The 19,933-nt window shown below is 63.5% G+C and overlaps 1 protein-coding gene and 1 non-coding gene across 3 annotated transcripts in view; one reads left to right on the top strand and one right to left on the bottom strand.

The window, feature by feature from the left end:
* On the top strand, positions 1-72 carry TRNAA-UGC (transfer RNA alanine (anticodon UGC)). The gene has a single exon. It is a non-coding gene; the product is annotated as a tRNA-Ala (tRNA).
* A 2,973-nt stretch (positions 73-3,045) lies between these two features.
* The window catches only part of DHX37 (DEAH-box helicase 37), a 32,178-nt gene continuing 15,290 nt past the window's right edge, over positions 3,046-19,933 (bottom strand). For both annotated transcript variants that reach the window (XM_051839542.2, XM_051839543.2), the window contains exons 8-27: positions 19,706-19,819; positions 18,113-18,214; positions 17,619-17,733; positions 16,660-16,755; positions 16,370-16,455; positions 15,796-15,940; positions 15,178-15,254; positions 14,816-15,048; positions 13,494-13,605; positions 9,555-9,661; positions 9,213-9,401; positions 8,644-8,768; positions 8,440-8,556; positions 7,591-7,763; positions 5,958-6,072; positions 5,737-5,874; positions 5,548-5,642; positions 5,390-5,463; positions 4,376-4,473; positions 3,046-4,294 (exon numbers count right to left, since the gene is read on the bottom strand). In XM_051839542.2, coding sequence (XP_051695502.2) covers positions 4,209-4,294; positions 4,376-4,473; positions 5,390-5,463; positions 5,548-5,642; positions 5,737-5,874; positions 5,958-6,072; positions 7,591-7,763; positions 8,440-8,556; positions 8,644-8,768; positions 9,213-9,401; positions 9,555-9,661; positions 13,494-13,605; positions 14,816-15,048; positions 15,178-15,254; positions 15,796-15,940; positions 16,370-16,455; positions 16,660-16,755; positions 17,619-17,733; positions 18,113-18,214; positions 19,706-19,819 — 2,397 coding nt within the window. In that variant the 3' untranslated portion in view covers positions 3,046-4,208. The remainder of the gene's footprint in view (positions 4,295-4,375; positions 4,474-5,389; positions 5,464-5,547; positions 5,643-5,736; positions 5,875-5,957; positions 6,073-7,590; positions 7,764-8,439; positions 8,557-8,643; positions 8,769-9,212; positions 9,402-9,554; positions 9,662-13,493; positions 13,606-14,815; positions 15,049-15,177; positions 15,255-15,795; positions 15,941-16,369; positions 16,456-16,659; positions 16,756-17,618; positions 17,734-18,112; positions 18,215-19,705; positions 19,820-19,933) is intronic.

Genomic DNA, 19,933 nt, shown 5'->3' with positions numbered 1-19,933 from the left:
GGGGATGTAGCTCAGTGGTAGAGCGCATGCTTTGCATGTATGAGGCCCCGGGTTCAATCCCCGGCATCTCCACTTTTACTCGCTTGCCCTGCCAGTTGCGCACCACCCTGGAGGACAGTCCAGGATGTCCGTAGAGGGCAGCAGGTCCCTCTGTCGCCCAAGCTAGGGTCCCTGCGGGGCTGAGACGCGGGGCCCCGGCCTCGCGCACGCGGGACCTCCACGCTCGTCCTGCAGATGGCGCTCGCGCCTGCGGGACGGAGGCGACCGGCGGTGCGAAGGCTGGAGGAGCGCAGGCAGTGGGCTAGAGTTTGTCCGAAGGCCCTGGAAGGCTGGGCGGGGCTACAGGGCTCCTTCCGGCCACCACGTGGAAGCCACCCCCAGGGCCAGGTGCGAGCTGGTGCAGGCTCGGTCTGGCGGCTGCCGTGCAGGTGGGGGCGTGCGGCTCTGCCCTGTGGGTTCTGGAGGTCGTCGCCTGACACCCCCAATCCAGGGCGCCGCGTTTTGCCCTAGCGATCCTGTCACCTCCCTGCCTTGGGGCGGTGACTATGGGGCAAGGTCGCGCCCAAACCGGGCCAGGTCCACGTCTGCCCTCAAGGGGCTGCTTGTTTGCCAGGTTCTGTGCTGGACTCACCCAGGACCCACACCCCTGCTCTCGCCAGCCGCGGGGTGGGGGTCCTTCCTGACGTCGGCACCCACGGCTGAGCAGGGCACTTAAGGTGGTGAGATGGCTTCGCAGCAGGTGGGCGGGAGCAAGGCCCAGAGCCCGGGACAGGGAGCAGCGCTGGGGCTGCTTGGGGCGGGGGGTGAGTGGCCCCGGAGGCGCGGCACCTGCCCACCGCCAGTCTGTGTAGATCTGACTTATTTGAAAGCCAGAGTAAGGGGGAGAGAATCTTCATCTGCTAGCTCGCTCCCCAAATGGCTGTGGTCAGCAGCCCTGGGAGGGAGCTACCAGGACTCTCACCCCCGTTTCACAGAGAGGAAGCTGAGGCAGAGATGGGCCCAGCGTGGGTCACAGGCTGGGAAGGGTCAGGCAGGGCCTGGAGCCGAGGGCCTGACTCAGGACAGCGCTCACTTCTCCAGCGGCTCCCCATGTCCCCCCCCCCCCCCCCCAACATTTATTTGAAAGAGTTAGAGAGACTGACAGAGCGAGCCATCATCCATCCACTGGTTCACTCCCCGATGGCCAGGGCTGAGCCAGGCTGAAGTCAGGAGCCTCCTCTGGGTCTCCCACGTGGGTGCAGGGGCCCAGGTTCTTAGACCATCCTCCACGGCTTTCCCAGGCGCATTAGGGAGCTGGAAGTGGAGAAGCTAGGTCTTGAGCTGGTGCTCTGATACGGGGTGCAGGCCTGGCAAGCGGCAGCCTAACCCGCTGTGCCACAGCGCCAGTCCCGCCACGCTGCCTTTGACCACGCTGCCTCATTGGAGGGGAGTCCTCACCAAGGCAGTGCCAGTCTCCGTGGACAAATGACCACCTTTCAGCTGTGGGCTCCTCAGGCCCAGCTCGCAGGGCTCGTGCCCGGGTGCACACAGGTGTGAGCGGCACGCACAGCAAGGTCAGAAAGCACCTGCCACGGGTCTGCTCTGGAACCACGGCGCTCGGTGAGGGAGGAGGCAGGGACTCAGGCACCTACACCTTTTTTTATTTTTTTTTAAAGATTTATTTATTTGAAAGTCAGAGTTACATAAAGAAGGAGAGGGAGAGAGGGAGGGAGAGAAAGGTCCATCCGCTGGTTCACTCCCCAAATGGCCACAACACCCAAAGCCAGAAGCCTCATCTGGGTCTCCCACATGGGTGCAGGGGCCCCAGGACTTGGGCCATCTTCTACTGCTTTCCCAGGCCACAGCAGAGAGCTGGATCAGAAGTGGAGCAGCCAGGACTTGAACTGGCGCCCATATGCCAGTACTGCAGGCGGTGGCCTTACCACAGTGTTGCAGTGTTGCAGGCGGTGGCCTTACGCCACAGTGTTGGCCCCACACCTGCGCCCTTTATCTGAGTCCTGCGCTGATTTGGGGACATCAGAAAGGACCAGACACAGACGAGAGAGGGTTCCCCTGGGGACACGTGTATGAGGCGTATGTTAGTCTAGAAATTGAGCCATGCCTCTGCGGTCAACCAGTCTGTGACATGGGTGCCGACCCCCTTCACAAGGCCTGGGACCAAGCGTGTGGGCAACCCGCCTCACGCCACACACCAACACACACTCAACACGGACTGCAGATAGCAACGCTCGAACTCGAGGGGGACGACGCAGTGACACTGGCCTGGGTGAGGCTTTCTTAGCTACGACACCCAAAACACAAGCAGCCAGACCCGCCAGTGGGACACCAAGGCCACAAACACCGTCCCCCAAAGGACGCTATCGGGAAGGTGGAGCCGACCTGGGGGAGAGACCTGCAGAGTATACGTGACACAGGCTTGTTCTCAGGATGCTCACAGCTCGCTCCTGTGGCCAAAGGGTGGACACGACTCACGTCCACCAACACGTGGACACAGAACACGGTGGCCGGTACAGCGGGCTGTGGCTGAGCCGTGGGAGGGAATGAGGTCCTGACACCTGCTGTGGCAGGGAGAACCTTCCCGGCGTGAAGCTGAGTCCAGCCAGACACGGGCCACGGAGCACAGGAGTGCCTTCATGGATGGGGGTGCCACGAGGGCTGGTGGACAGGCAGCTTAGTGGCCGCTGGGGCTGAGCACGGCTCTAGGACTGGATGGTAAAGCCAGTGGAGTGCCACGCCACGGGCAGTACGGCAAAACCTCAGAGCTCCGGCTGAGGAGGTGGGACCAGATGGCAAAGGAGGCAGGGTGACTGTGCAGCCACCACAGCGCCCGAGACGGCGGCTGGGGGAATGGCGCCCTGTTCCCATCTGAGCGGCCAGGACTCGTGCTGTGTGGTTCTCTGGAGAACCTCCCCTAGCCGGTAGCAGGGGATTATCGCTCCCATCACGGGCAGGTCGGGCTCTGCAGGCTGCCCATGCATGCGCAACCCAGGGGCAGCCTGGGTGGGGCCGAGCCCCAGGCCGCAAGACGGAATTTGCAAAGGGCTTAAAAAAAATTTATGTATTTATTTGAAAGGCAGAGCAACAGAGAGGGAGAGACAGACACACACTCTGACACAGAGACCCTCTACCTCAGTCCACTCCCTCACGTGGCCATGCCAGCCAGGACTGGCCAGACTGCAGTGAGGGGCCAAGAACACCATCTGGGTCTCCCACGTGGGTGGCAGGGCCCAAGCAGTTGAGCCATCACCGGCCACCTCCCCAGGGTCATCAGCAGGAAGCTGGGTGCAGAGTGAGCAGGCACAGGGATATGGGGCGGGGGCGTTGCTGGCCCCTGCCCAGGGCTTTGAGAGCCTGGCAGGTGAAAAGCCCCCACCCCCAGGGGGTTCAGGAGGGGGCTGGGCAGACAACTCAGGCCAGGCCCCCGAGTCTCTCCCTGAGTCACTGCACAGCACAGCCTGAGTGGCAGGAGCGCTTTTATTCAACAACCACTCCTACCACAGCCCACAACCAGGACGCCTGGGACAGAAGCCACCCAGACCAGAGCATGGCTCTGGGCAGAGCTCCTGACCCCTTGGTCCCGAGGGGTCTTCCCACTCCTCCTCTCCTGAGGACCTCCTCTGTCCCCTCCCTCCCACCTCCACCCTAGAAAAGAAGAGGGGGGGTGTCTTTTTTCTCTTGGCCCATTCCAGGCCAAGAGAACACGTGTGTGTCCCGTCAGTGTGGTGTGGCAGAGGGGACGAGAGATGGCCAAGGTCAGCTCCTTGCCGTCTGAGCCGATCACCAGGGGCACACGACCCTGGCCACATAGCCACACACAGGGAAGGGCCCGTCTTCCCTGTGGGTGGGCCCGTCTTCTGGGTGGCCCTGGGCCCCCTTCCCGTAGGGAGGGGCTCCACAGTGCCGGGGAAGGGCCTGCAGACACCCCGGGCCATGCTCCCCAAGGGTGAGCGTGGTGCAGAGCGTCTTCACCACAGGGTCCACCTGTGACCTGAAGTCCTCACCCACCATGAGACAGTCTCCCCGCAGCACCCGACACACAGCCAGGACCAGTGTCCAGGCCCACGGGCTCGTCCAGAATCCACGTGGGGTGGACGAGGCTCGCCCAGGGCCTTGGTGAGCAGGGGGTGGTCAGGTGACCATGCCAGGTGGTTCCAGCGGCAGCGCACTGCACTCCCTGTCCCCAGTCCTCGGCAGAGGCAGGCGTCGGCTCAGGGGTCAGAGGCCGGGGGCCAGCCCTTCTCGACGTCGGCGTGCATGGCTTGCGGGAGCCACTCGCAGTACTGGGTCAGCAGGTCTGCAGGCCGAGAGGCTGTCAGGGCCCCGCCCCCTCGCAGGGCCCCGCCCTGCCCCCTCCCACTGAGCCCGGGGCACTCACACTTGGGGCTTCTCTTCCACGCGGCCAGCAGGGCGTCGCGGCAGTCGGCCTTCTCGGCCACGAGGGCGCTCAGCAGACTCTGTGTCCTGGGCTGCAGCCTGTTGGGCAGTGCAGGTCACACATGTGCTCTGGACTGCAGGATGGGTGGGGCCCGAGAGTGGGGGCACTGCCACTGGGTAGCCCTGCCCGAGAGGGTGAAGGGCAGCCCAGCCATCCGGGACAGAAGGATCCAGAGCCGCCCCTCCCACCACTCTCATTTTCCCTGCCTCTGGCCCAGCCACCCTGGCTCCCTCACGTCTCGCTCGCCCCCTCTGGCCCTGCTCCCTCCCAATCCGCTCAGCCAGGCCCTCCCTGACCCCCAGCCACCAGGACTCCTTCCCCCTGCCGGACCCCTGGGGGCTGTGTCACCTCTGCCCCCTGCAGGCTTCAGGGACAAACGCGTGCCTGGGTCCCTGCACCGGGTGCATCTTGGAGACGGGTGCTGGGAGTCCCCGGCCCGTCACAGCCTCGCAGGGACCTCAGCCCCCGTCCTGAGCTCCGGGAAGAGCACAGCTGGGTGCTGGCGCCCACCCGCCCGCCCCTCAGGCGGTTCCTAGGCCCCCAAGCCCTGGCACCACCTCCAGCAGCAGCACAAAAGTGTAGCTGAGGAAGAAGCGGTGGGAGTGGAGGTTGGGTGCAACGAGGGGCATCATCCAGCTAGCAGCTCCGTGGGGGGGACTCAGATCCCACCCACAAACCCATGTCCACCCAGAACCTCAGAAGTGACCTCCCGGGGACAGGGCCCCAAGCCCAGTGACAGGCGTCCTTAAAGGGCAGGATGCACAGAGCCCCAGCAGACACCGTAGCCAGGCAGCTGCAGGTGGGCAGCCGAAGCCAGCAGCCACGGGAGGCCAGGGAGCCTTGGCAGGAGGACGTCCCCCAGTGTGTGGGCTCCGTCCTGGGGGCCCCAGAGAAGGCACATGGGCTCCCACCACTGCCGGACGGCCGGGCTCAATGCTCGGGGGAAGGCTGTACCTGGCCCACGTCTTCAGCATTGTGCTGGGGCTGGACAGCAAACAGCTCCGGTACGCCGCCAGCTTGCGGAAGACCTGTGAGAGACCGCACAAGGGCTGGGGGCCCGGCCCTCCTGCCCACGGCACCTGAGCAAGGGGCGGGGAGGCCCGGCTGCCTACCTGCCCTTCCAGCAGAAACCGCGCAAAGTGCTTGTAGCGGTCGACGCCCTCCGGAAAGTCCACCTGCACAGCGGGGAGCGGCCAGCCCACGCGATCTGCAGGGTGGGCGCTGGTGAGGAGGGGCCCTGCGAGCCCAGGCCCAAGCCCCGGGCCCCGGCCCCCAGCGGGGCAGGAGGTGCCTCGACTCACAGAACACGCTGGCACGGTGACACAGCACCCGGCCTTTCTCAGGGCAGTAGGTGGGGGCCGGCTCCTCCAGGGGCTTGTCAAACTGGCAGTAGGAGGGCAGCAGGACCGGGATCCACTGGACATCCACAGTGGAGACACCTGGGACCAGGAGAGGGCCGGATCCTGCTGGCCGCTGTTCGTCCCCCTGCCCCCCCCCCCCCATCAGGGCCACCAGCCGGCACCTTTCATGTACATCTTGGTGGTCTCCATGATTTCCTGGTAGACCACGAACTCGGGGAGCTCTCGGAAGAGGACGGAGCTGGGGTGGATGAAGACGGGCTCGTCCAGGAGAGGGGTCTGCACACGAGGAGGGAGGGCACGTCAGGGAGAGCGGCACGCGCCAGGGGGCCCGTGCTTTTAACCCACAACACCCACAATGGCAGGAGCGAGTGCCCTAGCTACGGACAGCTAGGTCGGCTGAGAGGGAGACGGACGCCCAGGCACAGCTACGACGCCACCCAGTGGCAAATGTGATGCGGCAAGCAGGCGGGGCCCAGGCTCCTGCCGCAGGGCCCACTGAGAAGGAGTTAGGGGGAGGGGGTGGCGGGCTGCTGAAGGGTCCAGGGGTCCTGTCTTTTCTTTCTTAAAAAAACTTTATTTATTCACATATTTATATTTTTTTGAAAGGCAGAGTGGTAGCAACAGAAAGAGAGATTTTCCATCTGCTGGTTCATTCCCCAAATGCCCCCAAGAGCCAAGGCCGGGCCAGGCCAAAGCCAGGAGCCCCATCCAGGTCTCCCCCATGGACACAGTGATGAAATATTCTATGGGGCAGCCGTTTGGCAGAGCGGTTCAGACCTGCCGGAGGGGCCGGTGCTGTGGGGCAAGTGGGTAAAGCTGCCGCCTGCAATGCCAGCGTCCCACATGTGTACAGTTCTCGACCCGGCTGCTCCATTTCTGATCCCGCTCCCGGCTGATGTGCCTGGGAAGCAGCAGAAAATGGCCCAAGTCTTTGGGTCCCTGCACCCATGTAAGGGACCTGGAGGAAGTTCCTGGCTCCTGGTTTCCGATTGGCCCAGCTCTGGCCATTGCGGTCATTTGGGGCAGGAACCACTGGATGGTCTCTCTGCAGCTCTGCCTTTCAAATAAATAAATAAATCTTAAAATAAAAAAAAAAAATAAACAGAGTTTGCTGGGAGGCCTGAAGCTCCTATCGGAGTGCCTGGGCTCAAGTCCTGGGCTCTCCTTTATTTATTTTTTTAAAGATTTATTTATTTGAAAGGCAGAGAGAGAGAGAGAGAGAGAGAGAGAGGTCTTCCGTCTGTTGGTTCACTCCCCAGATGACAGCAATGGCCGGAGCTGCGCCAATCTGAAGCCAAGAGCTGGAAGCTCCTTCCGGGTCTCCCACACAGGTGCAGGGGCCCAAGGACTTGGGCCATCTTCTACTGCTTTCCCCGGCCATAGCAGAGAGCCGGATTGGAAGTGGAGCAGCCGGGACTCGAACTGGTGCCCACATGGATGCTGGCGCTGCAGGTGGCAGCTTTACCGCTTCACCACAGCACCGGGCCCGGCTCTGCTTTTGATTCTAGCTTCCTGCTATAGAGCACCCTGCGAAACAGCAGGCGATGGCTCACAGGCGAGCCCCTGCCATGCAGGGGGGAGACTCTGACTGCCACTTCGGCCAGGCATCTGGGGAACGAGCCAGCAGGCGGCAGACCTCACTCCTTCTCTGCCTCTTGGAGAAATAAAATGGACTGAAAACAGAAAGCTGGGGGGCAGCGCCTGGTCCTGCAAAGGCAGACTGCACTGTCTGTGGCCTTCCCAGGACGGGGGGGACCTGGGACGCAGGCACACGGCGGGGAGACGGGCGCCCACCTTGTAGCCATTCCTCCACTTGTCGTCCAGGAGATCCTCGCTGTGCACCCTGCGGGCCAGGTGGTCGCCCAGGCCGGCCGTCACGATCTGCCGCAGGTAGGTCACCTGGCTCTCGGTGGGAGGCTGCATCTTCGGATCCACGAAGAGCTCGGCCTCGGGGCACACGGCGTTGACTGGAGGGGGCGCCGGGTGTGAGGGCAGTGGGGGCAGCGCGGGCCAGCTGGCTCTGCTGGATGTCAGCTCCGGAGGGCCCCACGTGCGGAGCTGGCTGCCTGGCACCTGCCGGCCTGCTCCCCGCATCGAGCCCCTCAGCTGCCCCCCCCCCCAGGTCAAGCCCCAGCTCCAGTGAGGACGGCAGCGGTGCGCTGGCAGGCAGCCTGGACTGGACCCTGGGCGTGCTCCTCAGGGAAGCAGCGCCCTCGGCCCAGGCCCCCTCCTCCTCCCTGGAGAAGCACCGGAGGTGACGGCGGCTGCACCTGCACCCGCACCCGCACCACCTGGAGCCGATGCTGAGGAGTGGGGCTGGGGAGGCAGCCCCAGGGATGCACCTGGCAGTGGGGAGAGCAAAAGCGCTCAAAACTGAGCCTGCCCCCGACTAGCCCCAGGGTGGGCACAGTGGCCTGCCTGGGAGAGCACGTCCTGTGTTCTCTCTGCGCGTCTCCCCTGAGGCCCCCAGCTGCTGTGCCCAGGCACTGAGTCCAGGTGGGAACTCATCCTGCCCGAGAAGGGGCTGTGAGGCCCGGGGCACGGCCGAGGAAGAGACGGGCCTGAGACAGCTGCTGGGAGCAAGGGAACGTCCTCAGGGCACCACAAGGGCACCCCACGCACAGCCTGCAGGTGGAGCTCTACCTGCAGTGGTCAGCTGGCCCCGCAGGCGCCGGATCTCCAGCATGGCCTTGTACCGCAGCCCGTTGGCTTCACAGAACCGGGGCGAGCAGCCGGCGTACTCGCAGGCTCCTACAGCGCCTGCAGGAGGAACCAGGCGTGCTCACTCCCGGCCCACTCCAGGCCCGACGCCCCGCCTTCTCCGGGTCCCTGGCAGCCGGTACCCACCCAGCAGCACCATGAGGTCACCAAGCTTCAGGGACGCCCCCTGCCCTGCCCACGTCCTCCTCATCTGGGCCACCCGGGCCCGCTTGTCTTTCAGCACAGCGAGTTCCTCATCGCTGGCAGCTGGCCTGCAAAACACACACACGCGTGTGCTGCCTGGGCAGGAACGTGTCTGCTACGTGTCAGGGAGCCTGGGGGTCACTGCCAGCAGGTGTCAAGATGGAGACCGTGCGTGGCCTCTTGGGCGATTCCACGCCCTGAGATGGAGAGAGAATTCCACAGAAGAGAACGGCACACATTCCAACACTGTTCATGGAAACCCCAACCGCGGGACAGCCCGAGTGTGAATCCGCGGATAACTACAGCAGCGGTCCGCAGACCTGGAATCCACAGCCTCTGGCGCTTACCCGCATGTTAGGCGTGGCCCAGAGAGGCTGCTTGTGTCAGTGGATTCAGTTCTAACCACCCAGCTGTTACCGTTACCATGCCCACATCCTTCAGACGCAGAACACGAAGCCGAGAGAAGCTGCGGTCCCTGGCAGCCGCGTCTCCCCGCCACGGGCCCACCGCACCTGTCCAGCTCCTCGAACAGCTCCCGCACAGTCATGGCGGCCACGATGGTGATGGTGTAGGGCAGGCAGTCGTGCTGCCGGCTCAGGGCCAGCATCTTGGCGTAGCGGGGTGCCACGGGGAAGGTGGCCATGGTCCTGCCCAGCGCCGTGATGGGGCAGCTCAGCCGTGAGCTCTGCAGCTGCTTCACCCTGGGAGGAGGACAGCGCTGCGCTGGGAGGGGCTCCCCGAGGGTCGGAGCCAGAGCCACGAGGCGCGGCCGCGAGCCAGCGCAGGCCCAGGGGAGGGAAAGGCGGGAAGAGGGGAGCTGGGCCCTCCACTCGCCTCCACCCAGCCTCACGTACCTTTCTGCCTTCGGGGGGGCCTGCAGGGCCCCCAGCGCGATCAGCAGCTCCTCGGCAGCAGCCAGGGCCTCCACAGAGGGGGGCGTCGGGAAGGGGAAGTTGATGACCTGGACGGGGACACGTGGCAGGGACAGTGAATGCTGGGAGCGGGCACGGAGACAGCCCCTGCTGGCCAGGGCCAGGGTGCTGCCCCCACAGGACCCCCTCCCCAGGCTCAGCGCCCTGCTGCCCATCCTCTGAGCACTGCTCACAGCAGCTGGGGCGGGGACACTCAGAAAGGTGCCAAGGGCACCCTCCAAGTGCACGGGCAAGCCTGAGTACAGAGCCTCTCTCATCCCCCTCGCCGTCCAGCTACGCAAAGGCGGTGCTGGGCACAGCCTGTGTGCCGCCGGCTGTTCATGGCAATGGAGACAGCACGCACAGACAAGGCTTCTTGTCTCTGCCTGCGCACCACACTCATTGGAGCAGGAGGCCCCCAGGCAGCAGGGGGCCATGACAGGCATGACAGGAACAGTGGGGCAGGAGAGGGTGCACTCAGCAACACAGCGAGAGGACAGAGCGCCCGGCTCTCAGATGGCGGCACCTCAGAGAGATGGACCAACTGAGCAGGGGTGTTCAAGGAGACAGCCGTCCACGCGTGCTCCCAGCAGCCCACAGTGGAAACCCCAGTGTCTGGGGACTGAGGACACATGGGCAGCAGAGGGGGGCTTCCCACACGGAGGGGCATGACGCTTACGCCTGCTATGGCACGGATGAACCAGAGAGAAGCTAGTCACAAAGGCCCCATGGTATACATGGGCTGCACGGGTCTGGGAACTAATACTCCCGGAATGTCCACCTTGGAGGGTCAACTGTGGCCATTTGGATCATGTCTCAACACAGCTGTTTTGGAGGAAGAGTGAGTAGGAGTGGAACCTAACAGGAAGGATTCAGCTGCATGAAGACACGTGGGGCAGGGAAGTGCATGCTGGGAAATGAGGCCTGGGAGGAAGGTGCAGCGGCCCAACGGGGACTTGGGTTTGACTCAAGAGCAAAGGGAGGGGCTGATGCTGTGGTGTCGCGGGTGAAGCCATGGCCTGCAACCCTAGTATCCCATAAGGCCCTGGTTCAAATCCTGGCTGCTCCACTTCCAATACAGCTCCCTGCTAATGTGCCTGGCAAAGCAGCAGAAGGTGGCCCAAGTCCTTGGGTCCCTGCACCCACATGGGAGACCTGGAAAAAGCTGCCGGCTACTGGCTCTAGCCTGTCCCAGTCCTGGCTGTGGCAGCCATTTGGGGAGTGAACCAGTAGATGGAGGATCTCTTCTCTCTCCCTGTAACTCTGCCTTCCAAATAAATGTTAAAAAGAAAGAGAAAAAAATGAGCAAGGGGAGTGGCAGAGGCCGCTGGAGAAGTGAGCGCTGTCCTGAGTCAGGCCCTCGGCTCCAGGCCCTGCCTGACCCTTCCCAGCCTGTGACCCATGCTGGGCCCATCTCTGCCTCAGCTTCCTCTCTGTGAAACGGGGGTGAGAGTCCTGGTAGCTCCCTCCCAGGGCTGCTGACCACAGCCTGAGGTCACACAGGCGAGGTGTCAGCACTTCTCGGCACCCAATATACTGTGGCTATTTTCATTTGCTCAAAAAACAAATTTAAGCCCCAAAAGGAATATAAAACATCCCATGTTAGAAAGCAAGCCACAGGGGCCAGTGCTGTGGCTCAGAGGGTTAACACCCTGGCCTGAAGCGCCGGCATCCCATATGGGTACTGGTTCTAGTCCCGGCTGCTCCTCTTCTGATCCAGCTCTCTGCTATGGCCTGAGAAAGCAGTAGAGGATGGCCCAAGTCCTTAGGCTCCTGCACCCACGTGGCAGACCCGGAAAGAGCTCCTGGCTCCTGGTTTTGGATCGGCTCAGTTCTAGCCATTGCGGCCATCTGGAGAGTGAATCAGCAGATGGAAGACCTCTCTCTCTGTCTCTACCTCTCTCTGTAACTCTTTCAAAAAAATTAAATAAATCTTAAAAAAAAAAAAAAAAAAAGCAAGCCACCGAGATTCGCTGTACTGTAAGTGCTGGTCTCTGCTGTGGCCAGGGAGTGCGGTGGAGGATGGCCCAAGTGCTTGGGCCCTGCACCCCATGGGAGACCAGGAGAAGCACCTGGCTCCTGCCATCAGATCAGCGCAGTGCGCCGGCCGCAGCGCGCCGGCCACGGCGGCCATTGGAGAGTGAACCAATGGCAAAGGAAGACCTTTCTCTATATCTCTCTCTCTCACTGTCCACTCTGTCAAAAAACAAAACAAAACAAAACAAAACAAAACAAAAAAAACAAACTGTAAGTGCTGGAATTTGGGCCCCGCGGGCCAAGCTGCCGCCTGTGATGCTGGCATCCCACAGCTGTGCCAGCCAGAGTCTGAGACCTGGATGGAGTGCCAGGCTCCTGGCTTCAGTCTGGCTGTTGGGGCCACTGGAGCCATTTGGGGAGTGAATCAGAGGATGCAAGCTCTAACTGATTTTCAAAAAATAATTAAATCTTTCAACAAAAACAAAGTCTGGAGAACAGAACCAGTAACAAAAGCCCCAGCTGGTGGATGAGGGCAGCCTCTGCTCTCCCCGGCACTCAGCTCCTGAATGCTCAGGTTCACGCCAGCAACGGCAACGAGGACACATCTTTAACAGCAACAGAAGCCACCGGCTTCCACCCCTACCCGCCGTGTGTCCCCGGCTCTGGCTTCTGCCCCTACCCGCCGTGTGTCCCCGGCACTGGCTTCTGCCCCACACCTGCTGTGTGTCCCCAGCACTGGCTTCCACCCCTACCCGCCGTGTGTCCCCGGCTCTGGCTTCTGCCCCCCACCTGCTGTGTGTCCCCGGCACTGGCTTCTGCCCCCCACCCGCTGTGTGTCCCCGGCACTGGCTTCCACCCCCACCCGCTGTGTGTCCCCGGCTCTGGCTTCTGCCCCTACCTGCCGTGTGTCCCCTGCACTGGCTTCTGCCCCACACCTGCTGTGTGTCCCCGGCACTGGCTTCTGCCCCACACCCGCTGTGTGTCCCCGGCTCTGGCTTCTGCCCCTACCTGCCGTGTGTCCCCTGCACTGGCTTCTGCCCCGCACCCGCTGTGTGTCCCCGGCTCTGGCTTCCGCCCCCCACCCGCTGTGTGTCCCCGGCTCTGGCTTCCGCCCCTACCTGCTGTGTGTCCCCGGCTCTGGCTTCTGCCCCCACCCGCTGTGTGTCCCCGGCTCTGGCTTCTGCCCCCACCCGCTGTGTGTCCCCGGCTCTGGCTTCCACCCCCACCCGCTGTGTGTCCCCGGCACTGGCTTCCACCCCCACCTGCTGTGTGTCCCCTGCACTGGCTTCTGCCCCCACCCGCTGTGTGTCCCCGGCTCTGGCTTCCACCCCCACCCGCTGTGTGTCCCCGGCACTGGCTTCCACCCCCACCTGCTGTGTGTCCCCGGCACTGGCTTCTGCCCCCCACCCGCTGTGTGTCCCCAGCTCTGGCTTCTGCCCCCCACCCGCTGTGTGTCCCCGGCTCTGGCTTCCACCCCTACCTGCTGTGTGTCCCCGGCACTGGCTTCTGCCCCCACCCGCTGTGTGTCCCCGGCACTGGCTTCCGCCCCGCACCCGCTGTGTGTCCCTGTCCAGGGACCTTCACCTCCCTGCTCAGCTTCCTTAGCTGCTAGGTGGGGGCTGCCCACAAGCAGGGCGGGGAGGCCGACTGCGCTGACTTGCAGGGCACCTGACACCTGGCCGCGTGGTGGGGGCACTCTGCCTGGACCCCCCCATCCTGGGGATGGGTGAGGATCCCACCCTCCACCTACAGGACTGGGGAAGAGCCTGGGGACAGCCCACCGAGGTCACTGCTCTGTCCCCAGGGAGCCCAAAGGGGATGCGGCATGGGAGGGGGCAGTCACAGGAGACCCCTGCCAGGCACCTGCTGACACAGGGCAGCAGCCGCGAGTGGGGCCTGACTCACCTTCTCAATGCTCAGCGCCTTCATCTGCAGGACCAGGTCTTCCACGGGCCTCCGGGTGATTTCTGGAGGAGGAAACTGCTCGAAGTCACCAAAAACTGCAGACGAATACAGCCTGGGCAGGGAGAGGCAGCACAGGGAGAGCCAGCTCAGCCAGGCCAGCCGCCAGCCAGCCCTGCCCAGCCATGGGCCAGGCCAGGCAAGCACCTCGTCCTGCCTCACCTTCCTCACCTGTGCAATGGGACAACAGTGGCCTCCCTGGGAGCAGACACCACACACGGACTGCTCACGACAGGGCTGGCCGCAGGGACTGCGCTGGGCCAACTTGAACTACACTTGCTTCTGACCCATTTCCTTCCTTCCTTCCTTCCTTCCTCCCTCCCTCCCTCCCTCCCTCCAAAGGTCTTCCTTTTTGCCGTTGGTTCACCCTCCAGTGGCCGCCGTGGCCAGCGCGCTGCGGCCGGCACACCGCCCTGATCCGAAGCCAGGAGCCAGGTACTTATCCTGGTCTCCCATGGGGTGCAGGGCCCAAGCACTTGGGCCATCCTCCACTGCACTCCCTGGCCATAGCAGAGAGCTGGCCTGGAAGAGGGGCAACTGGGACAGAATCCGGCACCCTGACTGGGACTAGAACCCGGTGTGCCGGCGCCGCAGGCGGAGGATTAGCCTAGTGAGCCACGGCGCCGGCCTCTGACCCATTTTCTTGATATATTTTCTAAACTTTTAGCTTTTTTCATTTAAAACAAGGTCAGAAAGAAGAGCAAGAGAGCTATCAAAAACAATAGCACACAAACTTGGAAAACTTACTCACCAAGGACACATCTGACAAGGCTGATGCCCAGATCACAGACAGTTCTCACACACCCACGACAGAAAGACAAACAGCTGAGGCTGCATGTTGTGCAGGAGAGGAGCCAGCTGTGCTGGTTAGAGACCTACCTGCTCCGCTTCCTGCTGAGGCAGCCTGAGAGTCAGCAGCCAGGAAGTGCCCGGGTCCCCCACACCCACGCGGGAGACCAGGATGCAGATCCAGGCTCACGGCCTGGCCCGGGCGAGCCTTGGCTACGGCAGCCATTTGGGGAGTGACCCATCAGATGGAAGGTCTTTCTCTCCTTCTCATGTAACTCTTTCAAATACATGAATCTTTTTTTTTTTTTTTTTTTCAAAAAAGACTAGGGGCCGAGTTCAGCAGTGGAACAAGGGACAAATGTGAGCACCTGAAAGCTGGCTGCCACGCCCCAGGGCCACGTGGCCCCTGTAGATGGAGGAGGGATAGCGCCTCTCCTCACCCTCAGTGGTGGCTGCACAGGAACCCGGAGGCCCACCTGTAGCAGTGGCCAGGCTCTGTCCGGCCCGCCCGGCCTGCCCGCTGGTCGGCCGACGCCTGGGAGATCCAGGTGACGCGGAAGGAGGACACGCCCGTGACACGGTCATAGTAGCGCTTCTTGACCTTGCCACAGTCCACCACGTACTTGATGCCGGGGATGGTGAGGGACGTCTCGGCCACGTTGGTGGCCACCACACACAGCCGAGTGCCCTCTGGGGGTGGCCTGAAGACCTAGCGTTGAGGGGTGGGGGTGGGTGGCCAAGTCCATCCCTCCTGGGCCCCAGTGTCCTCTCAGAACCCCAGGCACTGCCCAACTTCAGCACTGGCTCGCCCCCGCCCCCACGCCCGGAGCACCGTTACCTGCGCCTGCTTCTCTGGGGCCAGCAGCGAGTAGAGCGGGAGCACGTGGAGGGGGAGGGAGGCGTCCAGCTGCTCGCCTGCAGGGAGCAGAGGCTGCCGACAGCCCTGGACGGGACAGACCGCCCCGCACCCTCCACCAGCCCTACTGCCAGGGGCTCAGCCGTGAGATGGGCGAGGCAGGCAGGCAAAGCCTGGGGACCGGGGACAGACTCCCGAGGGTTCTCCCGTCACAGCTGCCACTGGGATTCCCTTCTCCCAGGCTGGTCCCATTGAAGTTGGGGTCAGCCTGTGGGGTGCCCCCCACAGCCCTAGGCTGCACACAGTTCATATACGGCCAGGCACCCCCCAGCACCCCTGAGGCCTGTGTCCACACAACAGAGTGGGCCTGGGCGTGGTGCCCCCATGACACTCAACACCACAGGAATTGAAGCCCCCCACGCACCAGGCAGTCTTAGGAGCTCAGGGTGCAGCGTGGACAAAGCAGCTAGCAAGGCCAGCTCTCCCGCAGCTCACACGAGGACCCGAGGGTGGGATCTGGGTTCTTTGTAGCTGCCTCCCAGCGGGGGCTCCACACACTTGCAGACGAAGGACCTGAGTGAGGTTGAGAGTGGGACGCACCTCCGTCCGCCTCGTCATCCCCCAAGTCCAGATCGAGGTCGGAGCCCAGGGCCGCCTCCTCGTCGTCCATCTCTGCCTCCCGGTCCTCGTCGCCCTCGCCCGCCGGCAACACCGAGTAGTTATCCAGGTTGATCGGGGGCAGTGTCTACACTCAACGAGACACAAAGAGCATGGGCTGCGGGCGCCCCGCTGCGGATGGCGTCGTGCACAGCACAAGCAAGCCCACGCACCCTGTGGGCCCCGGGACCCTCGGGCGGCCACTAAACATATCTGTTTCCTCACCCGAGAACTGGGGTTCACCTCCTGGGGCTGCTCTCAACACTGAAGTGCAACAGGTGAGAGCAAGAGGGGAGTCCACGCCGCCACCTGGGGGAGCCCTCCCAGCAGCCTCTGCTCCCACTCCCCAGCAGGGGATCGGCACAGGCCCTGCTCGGGGTGCCCGGGGCCCAGCAGCTCCGCGTGGTGCACCCAGGAGACAGGATTTCCCATTTCACTCCAATCCAGGGTGGGCTGGCGGCCACCAAGCTGGACACTGCGGCCCTGCAGCCCGAGCCCCCAGCACACCCCAGCCTACCGAGCCGGCACGAGCCTTTCTCGCCCTGGCCCGCGACTTCTTGAACTTCCGCATTTCTTCCGCCGAGTCTTTCTCGTCTTCCTTTTCTGCAAATGAGGGGAGGTGGGGAGAGACACCTGTGGCCAGGGCAGGGCAGAGCGCTTTGCTCCTTGTCACCCAGCAAAGCCACTGCCCGCGACCACTTAATTCAGGGGTGCGGAAGAGGCCGCCGACTCCAGAGGGAGAGGCGGGGCAGCCGGCTGAGCCCCAGACGGGGGCAGTGGGGGACTGAGCATGCGCACCCTGGTTACCTTTGGCCTGGGGCCTGGAGGGTGGGAAGGCCTTCCTGAGCCTGCGGCACAGAGCGTGCACCTCGGCCTGCCCCGTCAGGAACACCAGGATGCCACCTGTGGGAAGAGCCAGGCTCCGGTGTTACCCATCAGTCACTCAGCAAACACTTCCTTAGCAACCAGCACTGAGACACAGGGCCCCAGGGAGCCAGACGGCACAGTCATGGGCGGACGAGTCACCCCCAGATGGAGGTGCCGTGAGACCCCACGGTGCCACTCCTGAGCACGGGTCCACGAGGACTGGCCAGAGGTCTCACGGGAGCCTGCGCACGTGTTCAGACCCCAGGCTGCGGGGAGGCTCCTCGCTGCGAGCACCTGGTGCAGCCCAGAGTCTCCAGACAGCGGCCGTGCACCCAGGAGGCCCTGCACCGAGACAACTTAGCAGGACAGGCACAGCGAGCGGGGACACGGGGTCTCACGTGTGCTGGAAGCACCCTGCCACTCTCAGCCTTGCAGCAGGGGCAAAGCAGCCTGGAGCCCAGCTTTGGAAGACCAGAGTCTCTGGTGAGAAGTGACCACAGCTACCACAGCTGCTGGGTTTTGGGGCTGTGTGTGCGCTAAGTGGCGCCGGCGCCCAGGACCATGGTTTCCTTTGGATGTCAATCCACTCTATCCTCCCAGCCAAGGGCAAGCCGGTTTGGTGACACCAGCTAAGTAAGGGGACACAGCCCTCCCCCTGGACCGTGCGTGGGCACCTGCCTGCGCCCAGGTGTTCTGCCATCAGGGCGGACGCAAACCCAGCCCTCAGCTGCCTGCTCCAGTCCACACTGGAGGCTCGCACTATTCTGGGCAGAAAGAGGCCGGGCAGGTGCTGCGAACACTCCAGAACCAGGGAAGAAACAGGCACGGCAAGGATGGGAGTGTCACCAACCCCTCAGGGAGGGGCCGGGAGCCTGGGCCTCAGCCCCCGCCAGGCCCACCTGCAGGCAACATCCGGTGGATCTTGCACACCTTCCGGAAGCACTCGCCACTGTAGTCTTCCAGTGGGGTCCTCTTGTTAAAATGCACCGTCACCGGGAACTGCCGGGACTCCACCTGCAGGGGCAAGAGAAGACGTGGGGGGTGCTGCAGCCAGGAGTACCCCCCTCTCCCCGATCTTGCTGCTTGTGTTTGAAACTGTGTTTATTTGACGGGCAGAGTTAGAGAGGGAGGGAGAGACAGAGATCTCCATCCGCTAGTTCACTCCCCAAATGGCCACAATGGCTGGGCTGGCCCAGGCTGAAGCCCGGAGGCAGGAACTCCATCCTGGTGTCCCATGTGGGTGGTGTCCATGGCTGCCTTCCCAGGCGCACCAACAGGGAGCTGGATCCCTGACCTGGGCCACAGCCTACAAACGCACACCTCTCCGCGTGACAAAGTGAGGTCCACCAGGAGCCTCCTCCCCCTGGTGAGGCTCAGAGGCCCCAGGAATTACCTTGATGACGGGGGGCGGCTGGGCGAAGAGCCGCTGGTTCTGGGTGAAGTCCTCTACCCGCAGCGTGGCCGACATGATGAGCAGCCTCAGCGGCAGGTGCCTCTGTGGGGGACAGGCCTGGCGACTCAGGTGCGGGCAGGCCTGCAGCCGCAGAAACCTGCTGTGCCCTCCCCCACTGTTCCCCAGCCCCCTCTGGTTCCCAAGGACCCCTGGTGGATGGGAACACACAGTGGACCCTGCCTCTCCCAGGGCAGCAGCGCGCCCCAGCGTCAGGCTCTGCTGGTGGGCACAGCCACTGACAGCTCCCACCGGACGCCGTCACTGTGTGTGTGTCTGAGGTTCAGGGAGGAGATGCGTGTGGCCGGGGGCCCTGGCTGTCACCCCAGACAGCCCCTGACACAGCCCAGGGGGGCTCTGCTCCTGAGCCCTTGCTGTCTTCAGCTGCTAGTGAGCCCCGGAGCCAGAGCCTGAGGCAGAGGCACAGCAGTCAGCATGTTTGCGGCCTCAGAGCCAAGCGCACGCAGAATTCGGGCCTGCAGACAGCAGACGAGAGGCGCTGTGGGGCGAGAATGTGGGCTGCAGCTGAGGGTCCTGGCTTCCTCCTGGGGTGATGAGTGATGAAATGCTCTGAAACTAACTGGCCAGGGCTGCACAGCTGAGGGTCCCAGAGACCACGGAGTCACACCCTGGAAACGGCTGTTACATGGGATGTGAGCGCTTTCTTGGAAAAGCTTGTCACAGAAATAAACCACACACTCAGGGCCTTTGTGCCGCTGCCCTCTGCTCCAGGGGTGGGCAGCCCTTTTCCTGCCGGGGCCATCTGGATCCTGACATCGTCTGCGGGCCACACAGAATGAAGCACCTGGAGCCAGCCTGCTACACAGCTACTGAATTTTGAGTCTCGTCTGCGGGTGCCTCGGCAGGGCCTGACCCGGCCTGCGGGCTGGACACACACGTGCGCTTTCCCACACCTCTGCCATCCACCAAAGGCCACCTTTGCTTTGAGGTCCCCCCGTGCCAGTCAGCTGACTCCCTGCCGCCCAGGCTGCAGCGGGAGCCCTGGGAGGATGGGCACCAGGAGAACAAGACAAGGTCTTTGTCGCTGTTGGTTCCTAGGGCCTTGAACGTGGCGAGGGACGAGGAACCGCAGGGCATGGGCCTTTCTCCAAGGAGCTGACCCTTGGGAGGGTGGGGACACCTCCACTGTCCACTTCTGCCTGATGTCGGCAGGGCAGGAAATGGGGGTAGGTCACGGCTGGTCCTGGGGAGCCCATCTCAGGGCCCAGGGAGCCCCACTCGCTCTGCAGAGTCAAAGACCAGGAGGCCTTGTGAGGCCAGCTCCAGTGGGGGCCGGTGAGCCCTGGCTCCTGGCTGGGGCCTCTTGCTCTGGACAGGGGCAGACTGGTGCGGAGGCTGGATCCAGGCCCTTGTGGGAAGGGGTAGGGCGCGGGGATGAGTCACCCTATGAGACCTGCTTACAGCAGTAGTGCAGGGCAGACACAGGTGTGGGCAAGGGGGCCCAGCTCCTGACAGCACAGTGGGGTCCTCAGCCCTGGGGTTCGACCACCCCCCCCGCCCCGCCTCCTGTGCTACCTTTGCCCGCAGGGACACGATGCGGGACAGCAGGCCGATGAGGATGTCGGTGTACACGCTCCTCTCGTGGGCCTCGTCGATGATCACCACCTTGTACTTCAGCAGCAGGAAGTCCTGGGCAGGGAGGCCGGGAGGTGAGGCCTGGGCCGCCACAGGAAGCCCCGGGCAGGGAGGCCGGGAGGTGAGGCCTGGGCCGCCACAGGAAGCCCCGGGTAGGGAGGCCAGAGG

The sequence above is a fragment of the Oryctolagus cuniculus genome, chromosome 21, assembly GCF_964237555.1.
Source record: "Oryctolagus cuniculus chromosome 21, mOryCun1.1, whole genome shotgun sequence".
NCBI lineage: Eukaryota > Metazoa > Chordata > Mammalia > Lagomorpha > Leporidae > Oryctolagus > Oryctolagus cuniculus.
The sequence above is the reverse complement of the archived record's forward strand: the minus strand, read 5'-3'. Positions and strand labels throughout refer to the sequence as shown.